The sequence below is a fragment of the Corticium candelabrum genome, chromosome 22, assembly GCF_963422355.1.
Source record: "Corticium candelabrum chromosome 22, ooCorCand1.1, whole genome shotgun sequence".
Classification (NCBI taxonomy): domain Eukaryota; kingdom Metazoa; phylum Porifera; class Homoscleromorpha; order Homosclerophorida; family Plakinidae; genus Corticium; species Corticium candelabrum.
Window position 1 is genome coordinate 2,113,892 of NC_085106.1, and position 26,312 is coordinate 2,140,203.

The 26,312-nt window shown below is 41.5% G+C and overlaps 6 protein-coding genes and 1 long non-coding RNA gene across 8 annotated transcripts in view; 5 read left to right on the forward strand and 2 right to left on the reverse strand.

Moving 5' to 3' along the window:
- The window catches only part of LOC134196949 (hemicentin-2-like), an 11,315-nt gene extending 10,610 nt beyond the window's left edge, over window positions 1-705 (forward strand). For both annotated transcript variants that reach the window (XM_062666177.1, XM_062666176.1), the window contains 2 exons: window positions 1-186; window positions 397-705. The exon at window positions 1-186 is cut by the window's left edge and continues 25 nt beyond it. In XM_062666177.1, the coding sequence (XP_062522161.1) occupies window positions 1-186; window positions 397-441 (231 nt within the window). In that variant the 3' untranslated portion in view covers window positions 442-705. The remainder of the gene's footprint in view (window positions 187-396) is intronic.
- The window catches only part of LOC134196952 (uncharacterized), an 8,399-nt gene extending 344 nt beyond the window's left edge, over window positions 1-8,055 (reverse strand). Inside the window, exons 1-4 of the long non-coding RNA XR_009972583.1 lie at window positions 7,771-8,055; window positions 6,700-6,866; window positions 6,557-6,628; window positions 4,371-4,492 (exon numbers count right to left, since the gene is read on the reverse strand). This is a non-coding gene — a long non-coding RNA (uncharacterized LOC134196952). The remainder of the gene's footprint in view (window positions 1-4,370; window positions 4,493-6,556; window positions 6,629-6,699; window positions 6,867-7,770) is intronic.
- On the forward strand, window positions 4,677-6,345 carry LOC134196951 (wnt inhibitory factor 1-like). Its single transcript, XM_062666179.1, has 3 exons — window positions 4,677-4,812; window positions 4,879-4,931; window positions 4,990-6,345. Exons 1-3 carry the CDS (start codon window positions 4,775-4,777, stop codon window positions 5,226-5,228), a joined length of 330 nt encoding a protein of 109 aa, XP_062522163.1. The 5' UTR covers window positions 4,677-4,774; the 3' UTR covers window positions 5,229-6,345.
- Window positions 8,056-8,107: 52 nt separating the features above from the next.
- On the forward strand, window positions 8,108-13,739 carry LOC134196950 (glutathione synthetase-like). Its single transcript, XM_062666178.1, has 13 exons — window positions 8,108-8,765; window positions 9,387-9,468; window positions 9,568-9,716; window positions 9,774-9,825; window positions 9,893-9,966; window positions 11,204-11,284; window positions 11,343-11,435; window positions 11,495-11,564; window positions 11,632-11,753; window positions 12,025-12,094; window positions 12,378-12,459; window positions 12,527-12,722; window positions 13,465-13,739. Exons 1-13 carry the CDS (start codon window positions 8,509-8,511, stop codon window positions 13,586-13,588), a joined length of 1,452 nt encoding a protein of 483 aa, XP_062522162.1. The 5' UTR covers window positions 8,108-8,508; the 3' UTR covers window positions 13,589-13,739.
- A 5,095-nt stretch (window positions 13,740-18,834) lies between these two features.
- Window positions 18,835-19,862, forward strand: LOC134197273 (cysteine-rich DPF motif domain-containing protein 1-like). Its single transcript, XM_062666562.1, has 4 exons — window positions 18,835-18,957; window positions 19,037-19,145; window positions 19,208-19,291; window positions 19,627-19,862. The coding sequence occupies exons 1-4, from the start codon at window positions 18,854-18,856 to the stop codon at window positions 19,669-19,671; spliced, it is 342 nt and encodes a 113-aa protein (XP_062522546.1). The 5' UTR covers window positions 18,835-18,853; the 3' UTR covers window positions 19,672-19,862.
- Window positions 19,863-20,300: 438 nt separating this feature from the next.
- Window positions 20,301-24,229, reverse strand: LOC134197135 (monoglyceride lipase-like). The gene is made up of 7 exons (XM_062666401.1): window positions 24,122-24,229; window positions 23,934-24,040; window positions 21,524-21,660; window positions 21,102-21,212; window positions 20,945-21,034; window positions 20,672-20,887; window positions 20,301-20,549 (listed from the first exon to the last, which is right to left on the reverse strand). Exons 1-7 carry the CDS (start codon window positions 24,226-24,228, stop codon window positions 20,448-20,450), a joined length of 870 nt encoding a protein of 289 aa, XP_062522385.1. The 5' UTR covers window position 24,229; the 3' UTR covers window positions 20,301-20,447.
- A 382-nt stretch (window positions 24,230-24,611) lies between these two features.
- On the forward strand, window positions 24,612-25,708 carry LOC134197401 (lipid droplet-associated hydrolase-like). Its single transcript, XM_062666720.1, has one exon. The coding sequence runs from the start codon at window positions 24,622-24,624 to the stop codon at window positions 25,588-25,590; it is 969 nt and encodes a 322-aa protein (XP_062522704.1). The 5' UTR covers window positions 24,612-24,621; the 3' UTR covers window positions 25,591-25,708.
- The last annotated feature ends 604 nt before the right edge of the window (window positions 25,709-26,312 follow it).

Consider the following 26,312-nt stretch of genomic DNA (forward strand, 5'->3'; position numbering starts at 1 on the left):
GCTGGTGAGCTGTATGCTGCGCCTCCTGATATCATTCGTCATCGTGGAAAGTATCTGGATCAGCAGAAGAAAGCGCAAGAGGCAGAGCATGCCAATTTATATGCATCGATTGATAAGAAAAAACCGTTGACAAATAGTGACGATCCTTCTGGAGCTGTAAGCTCTCGTCCAACTAGTTCTGCCGAGGTGAGACCTAGTGGGTCTAGTTTGCTTCTGTGTGTGTGTGTGTGTGTGTGTGTGTGTGTGTGTGTGTGTGTGTGTGTGCATGCGCGTGCGTGTGTGCATGTGTGCGCGCGTGCATGCGCGCGTGCATGCACACGTGCCTGTGCACATGCTGGCACACACTAATCAAGTAAACATAAACATTAGCTCGTACCATTGAGTATTTATATCTAGGAGGATGAGACTGATCTTGCTGCAGCTAAAAGCTCATTCGTGTGAGGCATGCTGGTCTTCATTCACCACAACTGCAACTTCAGTTTCATTATAATTAGCAAAGTATGTATAACTAACTCCCATTATTTGCTACATTCCCCTAGTTAGCCAAACTGCATTTGCTTTTTACTTATTGAATGTTGATCTTTCCCAACTGATTGCAACAATTTTAAATTGGTGTTGCTGAGACTGGTATTCGATATGGTTTGGTCTGTTTAATCAACTGTTGCTACTGTGTTGTAATTTACTATGTTTCGTGTGCATCGACTGCTAATGGACTTTACTGGGGTTAAGGAGAGCCTTTGAGGGCTAAGCCCTGCAACATAACACTATTGCTGAGAAATGGTTCACCATTTGGTTTGTTGGTTTGTGTGTGCATGCACATGTATTTGTTTGTTTGTTTGCTTGTTGTTGATTGTGTGCATACATGCACAGGCGTGTGTGCTAATTTGTTTGTTTGTTCTGTGTGTGCACACGTGTGTTTGTTTGTTTGTTTGTGCACACGTGTGTTTGTTTGTGTGTTTGTTTGTTTGTTTGTTTGTGTGCACATATGTGTTTGTTTGTTGTTTGTTTGTTTGTTTGTGTGCATGCTTGGGTGTTTGCAAGTTTGTTTGTTGTTTGTGTGTGCATACTTGGGTGTTTGCATGTTCGTGTGAGTGTGTGCACACATGTGTGTGTTTGCTTGTTTCTGTATTTGGCTGTGCGTGTGTTTTTGTTTGGCTTGTTCTGTGCATGCTGTGCGTTTACATGTCATACAGAATAAAATCATTAGATTTTGTTGACTGAATTGTGTAAGAGTAAATTTAGACATATTGATGTAATTTAGAAAATAGTTTCAAGGCATAAACTTTGATCAACAATACAGTAATTTTTGTCATAAATATTAAGTAGGGATGAATTGCCTGACAACGATCACAGTAGTTTCTAATGAATAAAATATAACAAATACGATCCTAACATAATAAGTAAACAAACAACTAAACAGCAGTTTGACACAGCAAGTACTTTAGTTGAGAAACATGGTGGGGTTTTTGGTTTGGATTCAAGCACTGCAGTCGAGGAACGTGTTGTGTGGGTTTTGGTTTGGACTCATGCAAATGAATATAGCAGTTGAAAATATGAAGACATTCATGCTATCCTAATGAGATACAAGCATTCAAAGGAACAAATCCAGGTAACGAGTCTGTCTGTCTGTCTGTCTGTCAATACATATATTTCTTATGCAAAACATTACAGTCTACTCTAATATCAGCAAGTTCTAAGAGAACTAGGACCCAAGAGGTCTCTAAGTACGACTAAGAGTCAAACAGTTAACAATAAGCTAACAGAGTTACTAATGGCACCAACTGAGTCACCACTATACTGGACTCTGCTCATCTTCTGCAGTAACAGTCTTGCATTGCACTGCTGCATCGCAATTGAGAATCGCGTCCTCCAGTAGTTCTTGAACTCGTCCTGTCTGCACTCAGTTGTCCATGTTGCTATTGATGACAGCTGGTTGAGATATTTTTGGGCCTCTTTAACTTAAACTTGCTTTGTGGTACACATCAATTAGATTCCTAATTGGCCACGCCTATCTCCACAAACTTTTAATCTACTGGATTGGTTTGTAGAGTACGGGTGAGCTCAACCGGATTAGGTTGTGAAGATAAAAGACACGGTAGAGGTACACAAACTCAACCGGATTAGCCTCGGCCTTCCAGACTGAATCGGCGCTACAAGGGTCTGGGAGGCAGAGGCTACAACTGGATTAGGTTGTGGAGTTAATTAATTAAAGAAATAAACCCCAGAAGTCAGTTCAGGCCGATACTTTTAGAGTACGCTACTTGCCAAGTCTTGTGACTCTTACAAAGTCCCACTTCTTATGGCTCATTGCTGAAACTACCATTGAGAATTAAACTGTTCTGTGTAAAAGGATGCAACTGATTTTGTGACAGCTAAAAGTTCATTTGTGTGAGAAGTGGTCAGACTTCATACCTACTGCAACTTCAATTTCATCATGATTAGCCAAGTATGTATAACTAACTAGTACCTTTATTTGCTACAGTCATGCTAGTTTAGCAAAACTACATTTGCTTTTACTCACTGAATGCAAATCTTTCCCAACAGATTGCAGCAATTTTAAATATTGATTGACTGTTTAATCAACTGTTGCCACTGTGTTGCAATTTACCATTTTTCACGTGCATCGACTGCTAGTGGACTGGCCATGGACTTAAGTAGAGTCATTGAGAGCTAAGCCAACATCACACGATTACTGAGAAATGGTTCACCAATTGATTGCATGTACGCTGTACACTGTTTGTATGGGTAAAATAACAAGCAATCCTAGAGACTCTAAAAATACATCAGAAGATTTAGCACCCAAACCTTTCTTCTTCCTTGCATTCACCGACATGTAAACCACAGAGTGGAATTAATATAAGACATAATGTTCGGTTAGACATCGTGCTCTGTAATTCGTAATGTACCTGCCATTTTAAAATGTACCTGACATTTTAAATTTTAGGAGATCATTTTTATTTGATTTCACAATCCTTGCAATTTTGATAGCAAATAAATACAGTACAGTGAGTAGTGAATATGATGCAACAAATAAATTGAACTAAATGTGTTGATTTCGATAATTTAGACTGTTACAGTATTGTATGCACTCACGCATCTGGGGATCATCAACTCAATAATTAGATTTTGCCTGCTGCTTCTGTCTAGACTTTGGATTGATCAGTGATTTCCTACCATCCATGCAATAACTATTATGCCTTGACCAATCATGTAGGTATGTCTGATCAAGGCAAAATTGTGATCGGTCATGAACACCAGTTGGACAGTCAATGACTGATGACCAACCAATATATTCCACTCTGAACCTAGTCATGTTATATTCCTGCAGCTGTCTGTCTGAAGTTTACTGATAGAACTATTAACATATAAAAACTGATACAGCCAGACCTCATTATTCTGACCACGTTTGTCCCGCTGGTTTCTGTCACACTAACACTGGATTATCGGTAACAGTGATCCGTATAAATTGGTTTCACGTGTGCCTTTGTCAGAAAGTGAGTGTCAGAATTATCAGGTGTCGGAATAACAAGGTCTGACTGTATAACTTTTTTGTTTAATGTGATAACTGAGTACATGTCACATGACAGTAGGTATTACCACACACGCCACAAGTGCATGGCACTCACCTCTACATAATACACTAGAGGTATTCGGCATGATAGCAAGTGACAAAGAAGTAATTGATTCCTTCTAATTGCTAATTTAGCCGGGACACTCTACAACTGTAGGAGGCAGAGATCAATAAACAAAGCCAGAGAGCAAGGAAGAGAGAAAACAGGAGAAAATTACAGGAGCGTGTAAAAGTAAGATAAAGTACTGCATTGTGAGTTAAGGTTAGAACCAGAACCTCAACTGTACCAAACTGTACTGAACTGACCGTTATGCTACTACCTTTGTGTCTAGATACAGTACATACATGCAACTAAATGTTTTTAGGATCAGGGAGGGGCTGTGATCATTGAATTGCTGAAAAGTTATTTCTAGAGATCAGTATTTTTGCCTTTAGTTGTATAAAGCTAATAATATTTGCATGTTGCTGTGGCTATTCGAAGATGCTGTGATAACCTAAATATCAAGTAGGGATCAACACAGCTTATTCTTGTGTACAAACATTCAACAAGATGCTTATAGGGTTTAGTAAACACCTTGTCAAGCTGTGCCAACTATTTAGCATGCCAGGCAGTAAACATAATCATTTGACTAATAGATAACAAAACTCAGAATGTTTTAAAAACAATTTGCTTGGCAATGACATCGATCGTCAAGGAGCACATGCATAATGATGTGCTATTGCCTTACATACTTGTAGCGTGTATATGTCACTGATGTCTCTAGGTATATTTTACTTATGACATTGTGTTGTTCAGTACTTTCTTGTAACAAGATGATATCCATGAGAGTTCTAATGCATTCCTTGTTTGCATTCGTTGTCATCACTTCACTGATTGCTCAGTCACATGGAGGGTACTGCCAGTAAGTTATACTCCAACCACTGTAAAACACAAGCACATGATATTACGGTAGGTAGTTTTGAATGTAGAAATTAGACAAAATCTTTGGCAAAATACAAGAATGCACATGTGCGTTGAATTGCCACACACACACACACACACACACACACACACACACACACACACACACACACACACACACACACACACCATGACTTACAAGAAATAACACATGATTTATTTCTAATCTCCATTTTGTAATCCAGGAACAAATCCCCTGCTGAAAGATATATTATATCGCACAGAGAAAGGTACTGAACTTCATGTGGATTTTGGGCTGGGACCGATGCACTTGTTACAGGTACAGACATGTACCAGCAAACTGCTGACATATCTATTCCCTTGGTAACGTTTATGACTATTACAGATATCGTGGAGAATCTCGATATAGATTTAACGTCTACAGATTCTGCTGTCCAAGTAATATTCAATTATTTTAAAACGTCCTGTTTGTCTCTTACTAAGAAATGTACTGTAGACTATTATGGCACTGACTGCGACAAACCATACTGCTTCGGTGCAGAAGACTGTAAAAATGGTGACTGTGTGAGACCAGATGTATGTAACTGCAACCCCGACTACACAGGGATGAAGTGTCTTCAACCAGTATGCACCAAATCATGCCTAAATGGTGGTACGTGTACGAAACCTGACAATGCACTTGTAGAGAAGACTGGACCAGCACTGACTGCTCTGAGCCAACATGTATATCAATAGGAGGTTGTAAACATGGAAGGTGTACTGGTCTCAACAGACGTTCCTGTTCACTGGGTTAGACAGGCAAGCGATGCGACAAACCTCACTGTAACAATCCTTGTGTCCAAGGAGAGTGTACTAAGCCAAATCATTGTACCTGTGATCAAGATTGGGATGGGCAGATGTGTGCCGAAGCTATATGTAAGCCAGACTGTCGTAATGATGGCGAATGTGTGGCCCCTGGTAATTGCAGCTGCCCAATTGGTTGGGAAGGAGATCATTGTGAAAATCCTATCTGCAACAAAACATGCGAACATGGAGAATGCCAAGGTCCCAATTTCTGCTCATGTGATAAATTCTACCAAGGTGATTGGTGTTAAGTGCCTGTGTGCCAAAGTCCATGCCAGAACGGAGGCAATTGTACAGCTCCAGGAAAAAGTTCTTGTCCCATAATGTTCACAGGAGATCTATGTGAGACTCAGCTCTGTAATGATGTAGATCCACCCAAAAACAGCCTCTCCTATTGTGCAACGTACAGTGGCAAGCGTATGTGCACTTTCTCATGCATCAACGGCTTTGGATTCCCTTCAATTATTGCAAATGGAGGTTGGAATCCTTCGTTCTGCCTAGAATCATCTAGGTGATCACATGAAGTGAGTCTTAACAGAGCAACAGTGCCTGACTGTGTAAAGGTCAAGAGCCCATATATAATTTTTGGTATCACAACAGACTTCATCTACACGGCCATTGTCAAAATCTGACAGAAGTAGAGAAAGACAAAGTAAGGGACATGTTCAAGTCTGTTGTTGAACAGCAAATGAGAGCTGTATGTCAGAACACTATCTGTAATGACACTACATTGAGCGAAGAATTTCATTGCCATCGTATCTCCGAAAGATCTGACACTCAGTTCAGATCAAAACTTACTGTAAAACTAAAAATCAAACTAAAGCTACCGCCAAAGTTTTGAATCAAACCATTTGTGACCAAAGCTGTCTCCACTCCTTGCAAAATTTAGTGGCAACAGGAAAAACATTACAAAACTGAAAAACACCCTGGAATCATCAGATATTGGAACAATAAAAATTGGAAACCAAACAGTGTTGTCTTTTGTCAAGGGATCATCTAGAGAATTACAACCTACCATGAACTGTGCAGAACCAGGTCAAGTAAAACAAGGCATGAGATGTTATAATTGTCCCCAAGGTACTTTCTTTGAAATAATCAACGTTCTTATTGTCCACTGGGAACATATCAAGACCAGCAAAAGCAATTACGATGTATCGACTGTCCTAAAGGAATGACAACAGCAAGTATTGGCTCAACTGCCAAGAGTCAATGCAAATTACCATGTCAAGTCGGTCAGTACTCAAAAACTGGCCTCGAGCCTTGCATGTTGTGTGAGAAAAATCACTATCAACCTGCCATTGGTCAGAAATCTTGCATTGCTTGCACAGTTGGTACTCACACAAATTCACAAAAAGCCACTAACCAATCAGCTTGTTTGCCAAGCTGTGCACTTGGCTGTTTCCACGTCTGTGATACCGGTACATGCATCAGTGAATGGCGAGTCTGCAATGGTGTTAGAAATTGTCACGATGGCTCAGACCAGCAACAGCAACGATGCAGCTCTTGTCAAATTCTTGTTTCAAATGAAAACTATAAAAACAAGCAGATTCTCCTTCAATCATCTTTCATCATAAGAATACGAGTGGAACAACTTGTACGACAGACAACAAACACCATGATACATTTCAAACTTTTAAATATTTCCCACACATCTGCTTCATTCAATAGCACCAGATTGCAAGATGGTGTTCTGTTTTTGTCTCTTAGTGTTGCTTTCTGCAACATCGTTCGTTTACATGTTAAAGGCGAGTATTTGGTGAGTGGATACTACAATGACAACAGACTTCTGCTGACAGATAACAGTACAGTATTGGTGTACCATGAAGATTCGCTGTTCACATGTGGAACAAACCAACAAGACAGCAAAAGTCAAGAGGTGGCTGCTCACTACAGTGACTGGATTACTAGACTGTTGGATGACCATTAAGCCACCACCTGCCTTCCATGCCTTCTTGCATGCCTTCCAGGTGTGCTATCTAGAGGACGTAATTTTCTTTTCTTTTCTTTTGTCTTTCTGTTACATCATCAAACTGCTGGGATGTTGAGCTTCTAGGCTAGTTTAGTACTAGTTTACTTCAAAATAGTTTTTCTTGTTCAAACTTACAACACGTTAGGCAACACCCATGTACATGTATTTGGACTGGTCCACTGAACATTGTTATAACGCTTTACTGCCATGATAGAACAATGAGTTCAATGACAAAAGTTTAGGTAATTTTCAGCAGCAACACAACAGTCACCACATTTTCAGCTTTCTTCTCTCTTCCACTCTCCACCCATCACGTAAGGACAGCAGTCTGGTCAGAGCCGTATATATACGGTTCTGAGTCTGTTGTAAGTCTCGTACTAATTAATGCCTTCAGTACCAAAGTGACAGGCTATGTATGCCTAGCTAGCTAGAGAAACACAGCACGTTCACTTCATGTTGACTAACCTGGAACAACTGCATGGTCCAGGCAGCGTTTGAGACAGTAACTCCCAGCTATAGCAAGCATACTGCCGTTATGTAGAAAAGAAAGACAAACGTCATTGACAGTAAGCTGGAAGATCTCGTTGAAAGTTTTGTTCGACATGCACGCATGGATGATGATGAAGACAACGTAGAAGTAGACGGCGATGTCGATACAAACGCTACAGAAAAAAATGCAAGATGCAAATTATGATGAAAGCCTCTCGCGCTATCGTGCTACGTTCCCGTATAAGACGACTAGTCTCGCGTGGCCAGACGTTCGCGCGGGGAAGGGGACAACGCCAGAGCGCGAGAGGGTTGGTACGAGAAGACACTCCGATGACGTCTTTACGTGTTCGATTTATGACGTGGTATGACAGGCAATGTGACACTCGAAAGAGACGGTAAACGCATTTTTGGTCCCACCGCAGCCATTTATAATACGAATGCGCGCAAAACGTAGCCAACATGTCTAGATACGTTTGTTATGCAAAACCGTTATCATGAGTCATGTGACTCCCCATTCGTTCTGTTAGGCTTTTCACCACGTCTACAAGAAATCTGCTATTTCGCGGTTTAGAATTATAACAAAGTCGTCGCCGTGCTCAAAAGAATAACGAAAAAATTGCGTATTTTCAATCGACAAAAAGCGTTCCTGCACGTGACCCTACGTGCACGTGCTCGAAAGTGCCTGACCACATCTGGGTGTGTCACACACACAAAATGGATACAAGATGGATAGCGGTGAAGGCACAATACTACGGTCTCACTAATGGAATCCTTGTTGAAGAGCGTTCGAATGCGTCAGCAGCAAGCCGCGATCGAGGCCAATTGAGACCCACCATCCCATCAATCGCCCTGTTTCCATCTCCTCTGCCTCGTCGAGAGCTCGAGTACATCAGGAACATCCAACCTCTGATCAACGAACTGTACGACAACGTGAGTAGAGACTACGCGTTTATCAGGAAGGCTCTAGAACGGTGAGAACTAGAAAGGTGCACAGGGCATCAGACTACTCGTATGACTCATTTTGGATGCGCATGACGCATGTGTATGGGTGGATGCACGGATGTGACGTCCAGTGGTCTGGTGCTAGTGTCTGTTACTTTGGTGATTTGTAGTTTCAATGTAAAAATGTGGCATGGAGATTAAAAGCATGCAACAAATGCACACACACACACACACACACACACACACACACACACACACACACACACACACACACACACACACACCCACACACACCACACACACACACACACACACACACACACACACACACACACACACACACACACACACCCACACACCCACCCACACACACACACACACACACACACACACACACACACACACACACACACACCACCCACCCACACACACACACACACACACACACACACACACACACACACACATACACACACACAACCTCCTCCTCCTCCTCCTCCTCCTCCTCCTCCTCCTCCTCCATGCTACCCCCTACCCCGCACACACAGTTGTCTGTCGATGATATTCTAATTGGTTGATAGTGTGTTGAATTTGTTGATTAAGAGATGAGATGGTAGAACGTACACTGATACATCGTTGTACATTATTAGAGTTATCGAAACTGATGAATTCACTAGCCAACTTGTCAATATCCTAGAAATCGTGGAAAGAGAACAACTATACAAAAACAAGGTTGCTGCCCACACATTAATTAATTAATTAATTAATTGATAGTCTACTGATCATGATATCCATATCATCACTAAAGTCTCTTGATATTTTGGGCACTAGACGACGACATTTGGTTTGATTCGATCAGACTACATGAGAGAGTCAAGACCAGAGGCTTGCAGTAGTCTAACAGCTATGAAGCAGACCGAAGTCAACACAGTGGCTGCTTCTACTGCCTGCGTAGCCGAACGAATCCCTCAATTTCACAGGTTCCATTCACTCACTGTCTTCTATCCTTATTTCTTTACTCACGTTTTATTGCTTAGATTTACAGTAACTCTAAGAGATGGTTTCCGTCCAGACAACTACAATCCTGAAGTATGATACTTGTGCTCAGTTTTTTCTTGCGATGGCTCGTGTGATATCAATTATTCCTTTGTTGCAGCTTCCTACCCCTTCAAATGGTAAAGGACTTGCAGAGGGGTTGGTCTCGGCATGGAAACAGTACAACTCCGAAAGGTTAAGGTTCAATCAATAACCATATTACCTAATTTAATTAATCAGTGAAGTTATATATATATTAAATATTTTAGCATTTTAATATAATTTTGAAAATATCCAGAGTTGTTTGTATGTTAATTTAGCGGGTCTTGTCTGTCTCATAAAGGGCGACTGACTGGACACTTGTGCCTACAGTTTCTATATCCAGTCAGTTGAATTTTACCTGCTGATGTTACAGACACAGAGGCTGTCTTGCATTAGATACCAACTGAACTATACCCATAGTAACTACCAGTTAGGATACAGAACGACAGGTTGTAGGGGTGTCCAAGTTTGAAATGGTTGGTGCTGCAAATGCAGTGCTAAAAACGTACTTTGACTTAATGGGACACTCCCACACATACTGGTAAAGTAATTAGTATGTATGCATGACTATAAGTACGTATGACAGCCGCTGTCTGCACTTCAGGATCAGAGTCACAATAACTATTGTGCTTGGCCACTAGGAGTCAATTGTTCTTCGTTTGACATATTGACATACGTAGATATTGTGCATGATAATCGGTAATGGGCGTACAAAAGCTTTGCAATCTTGGTCCTGCTCTGGTGCTGCAAAAATTGGCTTGGCGCTACATGCAGTGCCTATATAACTCCAGATGGGCACCCCTGTGGTTGCCAGCAGCATGTGCTTGTACATTTAGCTCTAGCACACTTGTCCTCCGTGTACACCAAATGCATGCAATTTACTAATACACTACAGAGTTTCCATTTTAGGCAAGGAAACAATCACTTGTATTTTTCAGTCTTGCAATTTTGAAAACGTCAAATTTAATCTTATACTATGGTCATGTGACATGCGACCAGTCACAAACGTGTATTTAGATGGTCTACACGACGTATTGCACGGCAAGTGTGCAATAAGTTACTTCCAGTTAGTTTCACACTCTCACTTATACTTACACGTCACGTGACCATGGTATAAATAATTTATCATATGATTAGCATGCTACATGGTATCACAAGGGGCAGGGTTAGAGTCCTCGGCTTCGCCTTAGGCAATAACTCTGCCCCTCGTGCTGGTACACAAGCCATATAGCACGCTAATCTTACGACAACCTGTACTTATCCAAGCACACCTCTATATTATACTCACTAGCTAATAAACATCAAAGTTTCTTACTTAAAATTTTGTTTTATGTCTAGTAGGGCCGAAAATAATCATGTTACATGAGTGAGTTGTTTCCTTTCTAATTAGATCTGTTATTGTCATGATTGTGGGTGAGGGTGAATGGAACACTTACGATATGTTTCATCTGGAGACTCTCTTGTTACAATCGTAAGACACGGTTGTTGGTTTTGGCCTGTTTTTCATTCTCAACGAGAATGCCTTTCAGCTATGGCGTGAAAGTCGTTCAAGTTATCTTTGATGACGTCATCAAAGGAGGTCCAAAGGAAGCAAAATTGCGTGAAGATGGAGCTCTCATCATGTACAGTGGAGAGTGTAATAATTGGGTATCTAAATCATTGTAACTCTATATTTGATTAGAGATGGTCACGAGGTAGCGATAACTTATTTCCGATTTGGCTATTCGCCGGAACATTATCCATCCCAGAAGGTACCGTTCTTTTTTATATTGTAACTGTGTTTTGTTAATTAATTACTTAATTGATTGATTTCTGTAGTATTGGGATGTTCGGTTGTTGTTTGAACGATCACGAAGTATCCAGTGTCCTTCAGTGGCTCTTCATCTTGCAGGCACAAAGAAAGTGCAGCAGGAATTGGCAACACCAGGAGCACTCGAACGGTCAGTTTGCAGTCATGATGTCATTGATTGCATTGTTGCTGCATGCTAACAGACAATACCATATATAGTTTGTGTAAGGCAGTAGTCGGTTTATTGAAAATATTGCATGCTGAATGCCAAGATTGATGATGTTATAATGCTTTGTAAAATATGTAACTGGGGCACTGGTTGCTGTCTTTAGCAATCGGGTTTACATGTATTGCATGGCGCTGTTGCTTTGCAGTTGTCTGTGTGAGTGTTTGAGGATGAGATGTTGTATTTTGTGTTATAGGTTTTTGAGCAATCGTGATGCAGTGGAGAAAGTGCAAGCAGTGTTTCTAAAGATGTATGCATTGGACCAGGTACTGGACACCTCGAGTTCAGTAGTTTGTAGACATTGTCTGACTATTGCTACAATATGCAAGTCACTTTGCAGTGTGTGTGTGTGTGTGTGTGTGTGTGTGTGTGTGTGTGTGTGTGTGTGTGTGTGTGTGCACGTGCGTGCATGTGTGCATGCGTGCGTGTGTGTCAGATGTCACACAAGTTTTCTCAGGCCTAATCACCGCAAAAAAACTTCATATAACAAATGTCAATGGCACAAAACATTTGCCCCTGTCTATTTTCTATCTTTCGTTCTGCTCATAGACTCCAGAAGGTGACAAAGCTGCTGCAAGCGCTATTGCAGACCCCTTCAACTACATTATGAAACCCCAACGCGAGGGCGGTGGTATGAACTCAACAAACTTAATTCTTCGTCACTAATGCTAAAATTTCAACACACTCTTTCACTCTAGGCTCAAATCTATACAACGAAGACATCAAGAAAACTTTGATTGATCTGAAGGACAGTGTTGCCAGGAGCTCTTACACAATCCAGGACAGAATCTATCCTGTAGAAAACACAAACGTCTTTCTTAAACCAGGACGTTTGGACGAATTAAAGCAGCTGAAAGTTGTTGAAGAGATAGGAATCTTTGGAACCTATGTACGGTGAGTACTGCCACATTATTTTCATGGAGGTTTGTATTTATTTCATTGACCGGAATGAAGAGTTGTGTAATTAAACTTAATTAGCTTGTTTGTGGATTGTAAATAAGTAAAGGCTGAATGAAGGTGGTGTGCTCTTGATAGGCAAGAACAGGCAATAAACAACAATAAAATTGTATGTTTTAGTCATAGACAAAGGGAAGTGAACAAAGAATGATGCTGACTATGCTACATAATGAAGATTCATTGGTCTGAGACTCAATTCATCTCTTCTAGACTTGAGGATCAGCATCGTGCTATCCAGGACCAACTTTGTGGGAGAAGGGGCGTAGCGTTGCATGGGCTAGACGGGGCTATAGCCCCATCATTTGTAGGCGTGGTCATAAAAGTCGTAGACTGTAAAATACGTGTGAGGACCAAAGCTGTATGTATATACACCACCCTTTTTCCAGTCTGGATCTGCCACTGAGTCTACTGTATTAGTCAATTAGAAGCTAATGAAATGGGCGTGTCCCATAGCATCCCGAAGTTTAGCCCCCACTGTTAGAGGTCACGCTACGCCCTGGTGGGAGAGTCTGTATGTTGCACCAATTGTATATCATGTATCTCTTAAGAAGTTGGCCCTGAAAGCAAACAACTTATCAGGCCAATACAGAAAGTGTTAATCTGTACAATGAAAAACATCGAACATATTTAAGTCGGAAGTTATTGTTCTAATAGACGGTTGAACGTTTTCTTGTTGCAGGACTGATGACAAGTTTGTTACCAATTCTGTTCCTGGACACTACATGAGAGTTAAGGAGTCTGACATGGGAGAGGGCTGCATGCTGCTCGGATATGCTGCTATTGGATCTCCATGGCTCTACTGACAATTCCAGAACTATTTTAACATCAAAATTTATTTCTTTGTAAAATTTCACAACAGCAGGAGATGCAATGCTTTGCACACGTTCAGATGTTAGTATCGAATATATTGCGTTCTGTCTTGATTAAATAAAACACTAAGGTCGTGTATTATTGAATGGGTATACCCAATCGTTAGGATCATCAGCATGCAAGCAGAATTTTAATATTAATTAAGAGCAGCAAAATCACCACAGTCATGCGTTCCAGTCATCAGCCAAATCTCAGTTATTCGCTCAACTTCAGTCATCTTCAAACGCCGGTTAAACTCCCTCCCACTTAGCATTAAATTAAATTAATTAATTAATACGTCGCTGTTGTCACCAGGGCTGTATGTCAGGCACGTATTCCTGTGCAAGCGCAATTTGTAATACGCGCTCATAAATTTTGAGGCTTTAGGCTCCCCAATCCCGGTAGCGTCAGCGCTACAAAAGCGGCTACTCTAATAGTTGAAATACTTTCCGGGGTTAAGTACGTAAACAGTACTGATTAGGAATGAATGACTGCGCATGTCCATTGCTGAGAAACAAGTTTCGTCATTCTCTTCGTTTGCTAAAGCAGAACAAATACTCGGTCAACCTCAGACTACAGTAAGGTAACGGTAATGTCAATGTCTGCCACTGATTTTTAGGCCTTGTCTACGAATGTTGCTCACGCACAAGTGACACAACTTGTGCAGCTAGTGAACTAATTGGTGACCAATGCAGAACATACTGCAGGCGCGAAGCAGATACAAACGCTAATGCAAGTCGCTTTTCGTAGCACGTACAGTATATGTAGTCTGTGATGTCTGTTGTAGCTGCATGGTGTATTTTGTAGTCTGTTAGCTGTACGTCTTAGTTACTAGGTCCTAATTAGTTGTTGTATGTTTGCCCCAAGATGGAACTGTACCTTCTAGGTGCGACAGAAATCTATCATTCATCATTCATTCATACGTACTGAGAGCATCTCTAGATAGGTATACCTGTAACTACGCCTGCATTGTTGTACATTGTTGTACACGTGCGGCTTCTAGTTAGTAAGCTGCATTCTCGCGGCGGTGCAAATATTCATAAACGTGCTGACCTGGAAGCTAGGGCTATAATAGGTGGATGTTGTCCCCTGTCCCCTGCACGTTTGAGCACAAGCATGCATCTACCCACGCGCACACCCACGCGGCACGCATGCACGCACGCACGTACGCGCGCGCACACACACACACACACACACACACACACACACACACACACACACACACACACACACACACACACACACACACACACACACACACACACACACACACACACACACACACACACACACACACACACACACACACACACACACACACACACACACACACACACACTGCCAGGGAGTTCTCACGCAATGCGCTCCGCAATGCCTAGCTATCATACAGCCTCAGCAAGAATCATGCTAAGGCCGTCCTTACTATCCCTTAAAGTCACGTGCCAGTCTTTATAGTTGCGTGTGACATGATGTCTCTAGTGACACGTGCTATTGTGCTGATAGGCCACAGCCTTCCGCTCAAACTCTCTTGTAATACGAAAAATATAAAAACAAAAGCAGTCTCTCCGTCCCAATTTTTTTAGAAAAGACAATCAACAAGTAATTAGTCTTGCATGGCCTAGATCTACTAGACAGCTATGTAGCAATTTTTTTGTTGACTCAAACATCTGTCTGATGTTCATGACTGTGAGTTCAGTCGTCTAGTGTCACACACGTGCATGTTTTTGCAGTGATGAACAACTTTACGTACTTCACAGCAATCTTGCTGTTCGCAACAGCGGACATCCTCAAGACAGCCGGACAGTGCGACATTGCACCAACCAAGATGACCATCACACCAAACGGTTGCTTCTCCAAGACAATTGAAACAAATGCTTGCATTGGAACCTGCTCGTCAATCGCTATACCGCGTCAACGTCCGTCCTATCCTCCATTCCAAACAGAAATGAATTGTTGTCACATGGCACGAATGCAGGTCGTACAAACGAGAGTTCTCTGTCCTGACGGAAAGTGGAAGACCGTGTCTTACAAAAAGGCGAAAGAATGTGGGTGTAACAAATGCTCTCCGAAACGATGACTGAGACTGATCTGTCTGATTAGCTAAAACACGCGCGCCGACAACCGCTTTTGCGTAGATAAACCGTTTGTAGTCATAGATAAACCGTTTGTAGTCATAGATAAACCGTTTGTAGTCATAGATAAACCGTTTGTAGTCATAGATAAACCGTTTGTAGTCATAGATAAACCGTTTGTAGTCATAGATAAACCGTTTGTAGTCATAGAGACGTAGCTGATAGCGCTGTCTAGCTAAAGGCTGTTGGTAGAGAGATGTCTAGTCTAATTTATCTAAACTCGTAAGACGCTGTGCAGGCCAGTATCCGCGGGAACTTTCGGGGGCATACGGGGACTAATTCTAGGGGCAGGAACAAACCTACCCACTCTGTAGCTAGCCTAATAAAAACAGTCTAGTCACTCTACTAGCAGCTGAGCTACTACCTCAATCTTCTATCGGCGAGGATTAACAATCCGGGGAATGGCGAGGGCGGAGAGAGACTGGGTTCCAGTCTACCAGTACAGTAGTGCGCTTCAATTACGTAATTACAGCACGGTTTGGGGTGTATAACAATTGTGTTATAACAGTATTTGTTTACAGGAAGTAGAAAGCAAAAATACGGAAGATAGTCAGATATTCGAATAGCCGTTAGCTACAAATGTGGAGTTGTGGACATAACTTCAGTTTATCAGTTTATAAATATGATAGACATTTTCAGAGTATTGATACTTTGGTAGCATTGCCTGCTCTTGTAACGCAATGTAAACAAAAAAGTTTAGTTAACTGTACTGTACCATTACTGGTAGTCATTGATATTGAAATTCAAGGGCCAATATCGAACAACAGCACTCAGAGTGTCGTAATACTAATACTACTAATAAATAATTAAAATCTTTTTGTGTTTGAATACTGCTCTGGATTACCATCAAAATTAAATCACTTCTAAGTTAGGATAACATCCACTTCTGGCAAAATTTCATAAAAATCCATCCATCACATTTGGATTATGTTGTCAACAACAAACAAAGAAACAAACCGAAGGTAATAAAATGCAAAGCATCACCACTTTGTTGGACCTGTAGCTTATGAACGATGCCAGGCAGTAGACAAAATCCACTAATTCCAGTTTTAGTAGACATGCACTCACCTGCCCATACACATGCTTCCCATAAGGTTTGTTGTTATGAATCAGTTTAGTTAGCTGAGTTTAGTTAGCTGTGCTACACCATTAGGTGCAGAATAATGGTGTACTGTTTTACAACAATTCGATTGCCAAGGGATGAGTACACGTATATATTAGAATTGATGATCTAATTTGATGGGCAATTGTGCTAACAGTTGTCGAGCTACTGATAGTATGTGTAGAAACCATTAAAATCCCTCCCACTTAGCATTAAATTTATTTAATTAATTAATACGTCGCTGTTGTCACCAGGGCTGTATGTCAGGCACATATTCCTGTGTAAGCGCAATTTGTAATACACGCTCATAAATTTTGAACGTATAGGCTCCCCAATCCCCGTAGTGCCACCCCTACAAAATAGTTGAAATACTTTGCGGGGTTATATATATGTATACACAGTACTGATTAGGAATGAATGACTGCGCATGTCCATTTGAGAAACAAGTTTCATCATTCTCTTGGTCAGCTCAGACTACAGCAAGGTAACGGTAATGTCAATGTCTGCCACTGATTTTAGGCCTTTGTCTACGAATGTTAATTAATTGCTCACGCACAAGTGACACAACTTGTGCAGCCTAGTGAACTAATTGGTGACCAATGCAGAACATACTGCAGGAGCGAAGCAGATACAAACGCTAATTTGTAGCACGTACAGTATACGTACTGAGATAGATAGGTATACCTACGCCTGCATTGTTGTACATGTGCAGCTTTTAGTAGGAGCTGCATTCTGGAGGCGGAGAAAATATTCCTAGACGTCCTGACCTGGAAGCTAAGGCTATAATAGGTGCATGCTTTCCCCTGTCCCCTGCACGTTTGAGCATCTACCCACGCGCACACCCACCGCACGCACGCACGAATGCACGCACACACACACACACACACACACACACACACACACACACACACACACACACACACACACACACACACACACACACTGCCAGGGTGTTCCCACGCTATGCGCTCCCCAATGCTTAGCTAGACATAGAGCCTCAGCAAGAATCATGCTAAGGCCGTCCTTACTATCCCTTATAGTCACGTGTGACATGATGTCTCTAGTGACACGTGCGTGCTACTTTGCTGATAGGCCACATCCTTAGAATTCCGCTCAAACTCTCTTGTAATACGAAAAATTTAAAAACAAAGCCGTCCCTCCGTCCCATTTTTTAGAAAAGACGATCAACAAGTAACTAGTCGTGCATGGCCTAGATCTACTACTTACGTAGCAAACTCAACATCTGTCTGATGTTCGTGACTGTGAGTTCAGTCGTCTAGTGTCACACACGTGCATGTTTTTGCAGGTCAATCCCAGTGATGAACAAATTCATGTACTTCACAGCAATCTTGCTGTTCGCAACAGCGGACATACTTAAGACATCCGGACAGTGCGACATTGTACCATATAAGATGACCATCACACCAAACGGTTGCTTCTCCAAGACAATTGAAACAAATGCTTGCTTTGGAACCTGCTCGTCAATCGCTATACCGCGTCAACGTCCGTCCTATCCTCCATTCCTAATAGAAATGAATGGTTGTCGCATGGCACGAATGGAGGTCGTACAAACGAGAGTTCTCTGTCCTGGCGGAAAGTGGAAAACCGTGTCTTACAAAAAGGCGAAAGAATGTGGGTGTACCAAATGCTCTCCGAAACGATGACTGCGACTGATGTGTCTCACTAAAACACGTGCGCCGACAACCACTTTTGCGTAGATAGACCGTTTGTAGTCTTACAGACGTAGCTGATAGCGCTGTCTATCTAGAGGCTGTTCGTAGAGAAATGATTTATATAAACTCGTAAGACGCTGTGCAGGCCAGTATCTGCGGGAACTCTCGGGGGCATACGCGGACTAATTCTAGGAGTAGACTAATTACTAATTCTAGGGGTAGTGTACTGTAATTACGATGCAACATTCATCGACAAGGAAAGCGCTGTGGTCTGGCAACCGAGACCACTTTATATCAACAAGCCCTTGTGGAATGTCCGGAGCAAAGGGAAAGGGAACATTTCGGTGTTCCAGGTGCCACTTAAGTTGCCGTTTCGACTACTTTGGTCAGAGACCGCCTTTCCAAACTGCTCTCATGTAGGTACACTTACCTCAGCGCCCCATTTCTCTAGTGCTCTACTCCTACGCGATTGCAGATTGTGTTGCGTGTTTGTAGACTTCTGGAAGACGCGTATGTAATGAAAGACCCATTCTCTCCCGATGAACGACAGCTCGTGCTTGGCTCTCACTGCTCAGTTTGTCAACAGCCGGTCTGTGTAGGAACGGTAAGCGCATGCGTACAACTGAGTGAAGATGATGTCACGTGAGCACGGATGCCGATGTGTAGGGATGCAGTGTATTCTACACCAAGAGATTTTGTCTGCCGTGCGTTCTAGCCAAGGCTGACGAATTCCCGGAAGAAATTAGAAAAGTAGGAAATGATATTATAGCTTGGCACTTGACAATTCATCACGCACGCACACACTCACTCATTCAGTCACTCTAAGTTTTGCCATATTTGATTTAAATCACAAATATGATGGTGCATAGGATGCTTTGCTAGTCTCAACTGACAAGGTCTGAGTTACTGCCATTAATTTTGTCCCATACACCTGCTAACCTCACAGGCTACAGGTACTCATGCCGGCTCCGCCCATTCTAGCGTCTAGTCTGCGCGCATTATGATGGCCTGTTTTAGTAACTTACATGTCTTGATGCACATAATTTACATTGTCATTTCTGTGTTATAACAATATTTGTTTACAGGAAGTAGAAAGCAAGAATACGGAAGATATTCAGAGATTCGAATAGCCGTTAGCTACAAGGAAGGTCTCTGCCATGTGGAGTTGTGGACAGAACTTCAGTTTATTAGTTTATAAATATGATAAACATTTTCAGAGTGTTGATACTTTGGTAGCATTGCCTGCCCTTGTAACGCAATGTTTAGTTAACTGTACTGTACCATTACTGGTAGTCATTGATATTGAAATTCAAGGGCCAATATCGAACAAGAGCACTCAGAGTGTCATAATACTAATACTACTAATAAATAATTTAAAATCTTTTTGTGCTTGAATACTGCTTTGGATTACCATTAAAATTAAATCACTTCTAAGTTAGGATGACATCCACTTCTGGTAAAATTTTTTAAAGTCCATCCATCACATTTGGGGTTATGTTGTCAACAACAAACAAAGAAACAAATCAAAGGTAATAAAACATAACCTCCAACGTATAATTGCAAAGCATCATCACTTTGTTGGGCCTGTAGCTTATGAATGATGCCAGGCATTAGACAAAATCCACTAATTCCAGTTTTAGTAGACATGCACTCATCTACCCATGCACATGCTTCCCATAAGGTTTGTTGTTATGGATCAGTTTAGTTAGTCGTGCTACACCATTAGGTGCAGAAGAATGGTGTACTGTTTTACCACAAATCGATTGCCAAGGGATGAGTACATGTATATATTAGAATTGATGATCTAATTTAATGGGCAATTGTGCTAACAGCTGTCGAGCTACTGATAGTATGTGTACAAACCATTAAAGTGCAGGCACTTTTGCTGGGCTTCATTACTAATATATTATTCAACATGTGTTTCCAACCATGATATGATGTCTGCAATCACAACGTCCGAATATTCTTTGGGTTCACTGAACAGCCGATGATAATGATCAGGATACAACTGCACACAAAACAAAGTCAATAGATTAATTAAAATAATTAATAATGGTTAAATAATTAATATTAATTAAAATAATTCATTTCATTAAATTTTGTTTGTTAATTCCTAAGCAAAATTTTTACTTTTAGCGTCTTGTCTTCACTCTGTGTCTTCGCATGAAACATTTCTGAACCTTCGTGTGGCACAAACCGGTCTGCAGTACCATGTAGCAATAAATACGAAAACTTGACTTCTTCCATTCGCTTTTGTATCTCGTCCATAGCTGCTAGAGCACACGCTCCCCACCGAGCTTTAATATTGCCGTGATAATTGAGTGGATCTTCCAGGGATGCTTTGACCTAACAAGAAAAAATCCACAATCTCGTTCCAAACACCAAGATACACAATCACTGTACCACTTCTGGATCTCGGCTAATTCCATTTGGATCGGAAGTGCCGACTCCAAGTTGAGGAAATAGAGAAGACACGAGATGTAGTAACCACACCTAAATTGAAATTGTAGAATACGCATTTGGCACATATATATGGTGTGAAACGGGATACAAAAATGACCTTGACAGAAAACATTGTACTTGCTTTTGGCATAATCATTGGTGCAACGAGTATCGCACCCGAGAAGAGATGAGATGATTCGAGTGCAGCAAGGATCGCTACTGCTCCTCCCTAACACAAAACACAATAACCTAAAATTTTAAAATGTATTGCAACTAATGTATGTGTTGTCAATGGTGTGTTTGTTTGTGTGTGTGTGTGTGTGTGTGTGTGTGTGTGCACGTGCACGTGCATATGTGCGTGCATGTGTGTGTGTGTGTGTGTGTGTGTGTGTGTGTGTGTGTGTGTGTGTGTGTGTGTGTGTGTGTGTGTGTGTGTGTGTGTGTGTGTGTGTGTGTGTGTGTGTGTGTGTGTGTAAGTTAGTGCATGTCATGTGTCTGTGCATGCATGTGTGAGCTACACATGCATGGTGGGTGACTGACCATTGAGTATCCAAACAAGAAGAATGGAATATCTGGCAGTTCTTCTTTCACTTGTTGAACGTGCTGTAGAGTATCTCGTACATACCAATTAAAGTCTTCACAATCAGCTCTGATACCATCACTCCTTCCATGCCCAACTGCCACATTAATTTCAAACACTTATATATGTCACAGTATCAGAAGCACTTGATATTATGATTGCATCAGTAATATACGTAATAATGTAAATAGTAGTACTAACAGACTTTCTAAGATTAATAATAAAATATTACAGTCACCGCTGTGGCTTAGTGGTTAGCGACAATGGCTACCACTCCATGGTTTTGGGGGTTCAAACCCCAGTGACGACAGTAAATTATGAAACTTGTCTGTCTTTCTTTCTCATGTTTCTCTAGCTTTATTCATGAGACTGTGACTCGTTTCAGTCATTAGGGAGTTTCTGTGGTCTGGCAAACGGTCCGTTGACGATGGTGTTCAGTGCTTTCCTGGTGGTCATTGATATCCACTAAGCGTGCTGTATCAAGTTCGCGGTCACGGTGATACCTGCAATCTATATCAAATTGGCTAGTCATTGATCGTCGTGTGGACTACACAGAAACATGTACCCTGCTGGGCTCACCTGCCAGGTTGGTGGGCGCCCAGATGGGGTAAAGACCCCACTTGCCCATTATGGAAGGGCATAACGGCACATAAATATTAAAGATTGTTGTTATTATTATTGTATGTCCTGTTCAGATCGGATGTCTTGTAAGCACCAGAAGCACACCCTGCCTCATTAGACTTGTACCCAGTTCTCTCCTCGCGCACTCCACATGTTTTAGCACGTGCTTTGTGTATGAGTCTACTGCCTCAGAGCTCTTAGACCGTCATGGTTGTGTCTAGACAGAAGACATGACTTTATGCAGAATCTGAGTAGATGCAAGAAGCACTGTTTCTACAAGTGCTGCAGATTGTTGCTGTTGTTGTTGTTATCATTATTTATTATTACCAACATCATTATCATTATTTCATACAAATTATACACACTACACACACACACACACACACACACACACACAATGAAACAACAAAAATGAAGAGACAAAGAGACACACAGACTTCGGTCTAGTTTTAATAGTTGGTTGTTAATAAGTTGTATTAGTTGAGATTTATGAAAATATCTGTATTGACAGACAGACAGACAGACAGTAACATATGGACAGCAAGCTGGCCAGAGTCTAGATGTTGTTAAATTTTCAATTCAGTAAGCTAAGTTTCGGTTTGTAGGCTCCATAGGGGAGCTTTTAATTCTACTTGTTATGTATTTGTGTAATCTATTGTTGTAGTTGTTCATTAGCTGTTACTTTAGTTTCACAAGTATTAGCGTTGATGTATAAAAATATATGAAGATTTGACAGACAGACAGACAGACAGACAGACACACAGACAGACAGACAGACAGACAGACAGAAAAGTTTCAGCTCGGTTACGGTCAATTCAAGGCAAAGGAGCAGGTGCTTGGCTTGATGCTATACCCTCCTCATCTGAGTTTGCAATTGAATCCTGTGATTATCGCTTGGCATCCTTGATGAGGTTAGGATATACCATGCCTTTCAGTTCTTGGTCCAATTCATGTGATTGTGGAAAGTCTCTTGAATCAGATACGGATGGTTACCACTTTCTAACTTGTAAAACTGGTGGTGGCCCTGCTTACACACACAACTCTATAGTGAGAATATGGAGTGCCTGCCTTGGAAGCGTAAACTTACATCATGTAAATGAAGCACAACATCGTTACTGCAATTCAGACAACAGGCCAGACATTACTGTATTGGACTATCAATCTGGACAAAGCACTGATTTAGATGTCTCAATGGCACATGCTTGGAGGATTCTCTGTTTGATAGAGCTGCTGCTCTTCGTAGAGAAGAAATCAAAGCCAAAAAGTACTGAGAAGAAATTCTACCGCAAGGTTCCTCACCATCTGCTGTGCCCCTAGTGTTTAAACACTTTGGTCGTTGGATGGGGTGAGAAAGCGCTAAAATATCTAGACAATCTCTCACATCTCTCAAGAGATGAAAGTGGCCGAAAGAATCCTGCCAACTTTAATTATTTTGGAGACGTGGTCTGTCTGTTGAGCTGCATAGATGTAATGCTTCAGTAATGTCAAGGAAAGCCTATAACATCCTAGGTGGTCAAAAGCGCAGTTCGGAACCGAACACCTTTCAGTTTTTTGTTCATTAATTAATAAATAGTCATTATAAGACCCTGTCAGTGTCAACTGTAGTGTATCGTGTATTAGACTTTTAGTTAAGAGTTGCGTAGGTTGATTTAGCTTGTAATAGTTCTGATTTAGCCTGTAATAGTTCCGATTTATGAAAATATATTTCTTTGACAGACAGACAGACAGACAGACAGACAGCTTACCTACCGTGATCATGTCCTACGACCAAAAACCCTTTTTCTGCGAGAATAGACGCTAATGGATTGTGCCTTTCTACGTGTTCGTGTACACCGTGGCAAATAAACACAACAGCCCTTTAGAAATGAGACGATAAAATAAGCAAAAACGATTTCTAGTTTGCAAACCAGCAGTCAATCCGCTCGTAGTTAACTTGCCTGATACTTCCTTGCGGACTCCATCGCTTGGTATAAATTCTAGCTCCTTCTGCGTTCGTAAAATGGGGTAAATCCGAGGAAAACGGCACACTTTCAGTTGTACCCATGGTAAGTCCCGGATATCGTTTAACATTTAACGTCTAATTAAGTCAAAAGAGGGAGGGGTTGGCTGCACGAGACTACTGTACTTATACCGTAGTTTAGTGTACTAATGAAGGTAAATGACTATTTGTAACATATTTATTTCTTGCTCATGATGTCGTAATAAATTGTCCTAGTAGATGCTTTCAAGTAGATTCTAATACGGGCATTACGTTTTAATCCGGGCATTTCTAGATTAACTACTGTATACATAGAATTTTCATGGTTGTAACCAAACTCTGTACACGGTCTTGAAAACATGTTTTTTCAATTAACGTATAAAATTAATTAATAATTGTCAATTAGCGTCTACCTGAGCACGTGGCCGGTCACGTGGTCACGTCTTCAAGGCCATTGACATGACGGACGCAGCAGCAGAGCTACCATTCCATTTCTACTACAGACAGAGCGACCGCCCACAAGCCCAATCCCATCAAGGCAATGCGGTGGACTTCATCATCTTACCAGGAAACCCTGGATGCATGCAATTCTACAAACCGTTCGCCGATTGTTTGTTCGAGAAATGCGACCGCAGTGCTAGCGTCTACGTTATTAGTCACCTCGGACACAGCACGACATCACACGCTAAAGCCGAAATCGACGAGGACGACCGGCGTTCCGTCCAGTCACAGAGTGACTGGAGCGGCGACGACCTCTCGATTGTGGACCTTCAAGTGTTACAAAAACTGACATTCCTTAGATCCCACGTCAATCCCGAATCGACTCTCATTCTGATTGGTCACTCCGTTGGCTCCTACATCCTTCTCAAAATGCTGCCTCATATCGATAGGAGGAGAATAGGAAAAGCCATTTTTCTCTTCCCGACTATATATCGTATTGCTGATACGCCTAATGGTCGGTGGCAGAGACCATTCTACACGAGACATATGTGGATACCACTGCTGTTTGCTAATTTGGTATTGCGCATGCCCAGATGCTTACTCACGCCTCTCATTGGGATGTACATGAGGTGGGAGGGGACATCTTCTGAGTATATCCATCAGATGACTAAAGGAGTTTTGGAAATGGGAGACAGTAGCGTGTTAAAGGCTATGCTGACGATGGGCGAATGCGAGATGCTTCAAATTAATGACTTCAGTGCTAATAGTCGACAGACTATTCTCGATTTCAATGACAAGTGTTCGTTTTACTACGGTGCATCAGACAAATGGGCACCCGAAGAATGGGTTCGGTACTTCTCTGAGCAATTTCCGCAGGCCCATGTGCACAGATGTGATCCGGACATAAAGCACGCGTTTGTTCTTTCGTCATTTGAGGAAGTAGCTGACATGGTGCTTGAATGTAGTAGTGACATCTTATTAAGCTGATAATACCAGTATGTAGCACACAGAATGAGTATCAGGTCTGACAATGTTATGTACAGTAATACTCATCTCATAGTTGAATTATAGTGTCGGTGTCATGATTTTGATGAGTGTAGAAGTACATGTGACCAACAAAGCAAAACTATTTCCCCCTTTGTATAGATTTAATTAATACAAATCATAGTACATTCTTTCATTAAATTAATTAAAGCAAGTTGGGACCATAGAAATGAAAAAGCACTAAAGTGCAAACCCTCGGCTGCTATGCAACTTGAATGTTTTTAGCCAGAGCCAACGAAGAGAATGATTTGGTCACGTGTTATGCAGTAGGCAGGGCGAGTCATATGTCACATGACCGGCCAATGCTAACTGTACTGTACACACCCTAGCATTTCACGCCTCAGGTAATGAGTAAATATAATCATTTTTAATGCCACGTTACTTCATGTTTCTTCAACTGTACAGCCTCCAACAAGAAGAGTTAGATTGAATACTGTAGGTGGAAAAGGTTATGAGACGTGCACAAGTTTGACTGCGGTTTGGCTAGTCTTCATGAGTGATTTGATACAAACTGTGCTGAAACGCAGACATAGCAAACTGACGCTTTATCAAATCAGCATACTTCAGTTTGGCGTTCTGTTTGAGTCAAACAACACTCACTTTAGTGATAAAATCCTATCAAAAGTAGGATGCTAATGCTCGCTGACTGTGCCAGTTACAAATTG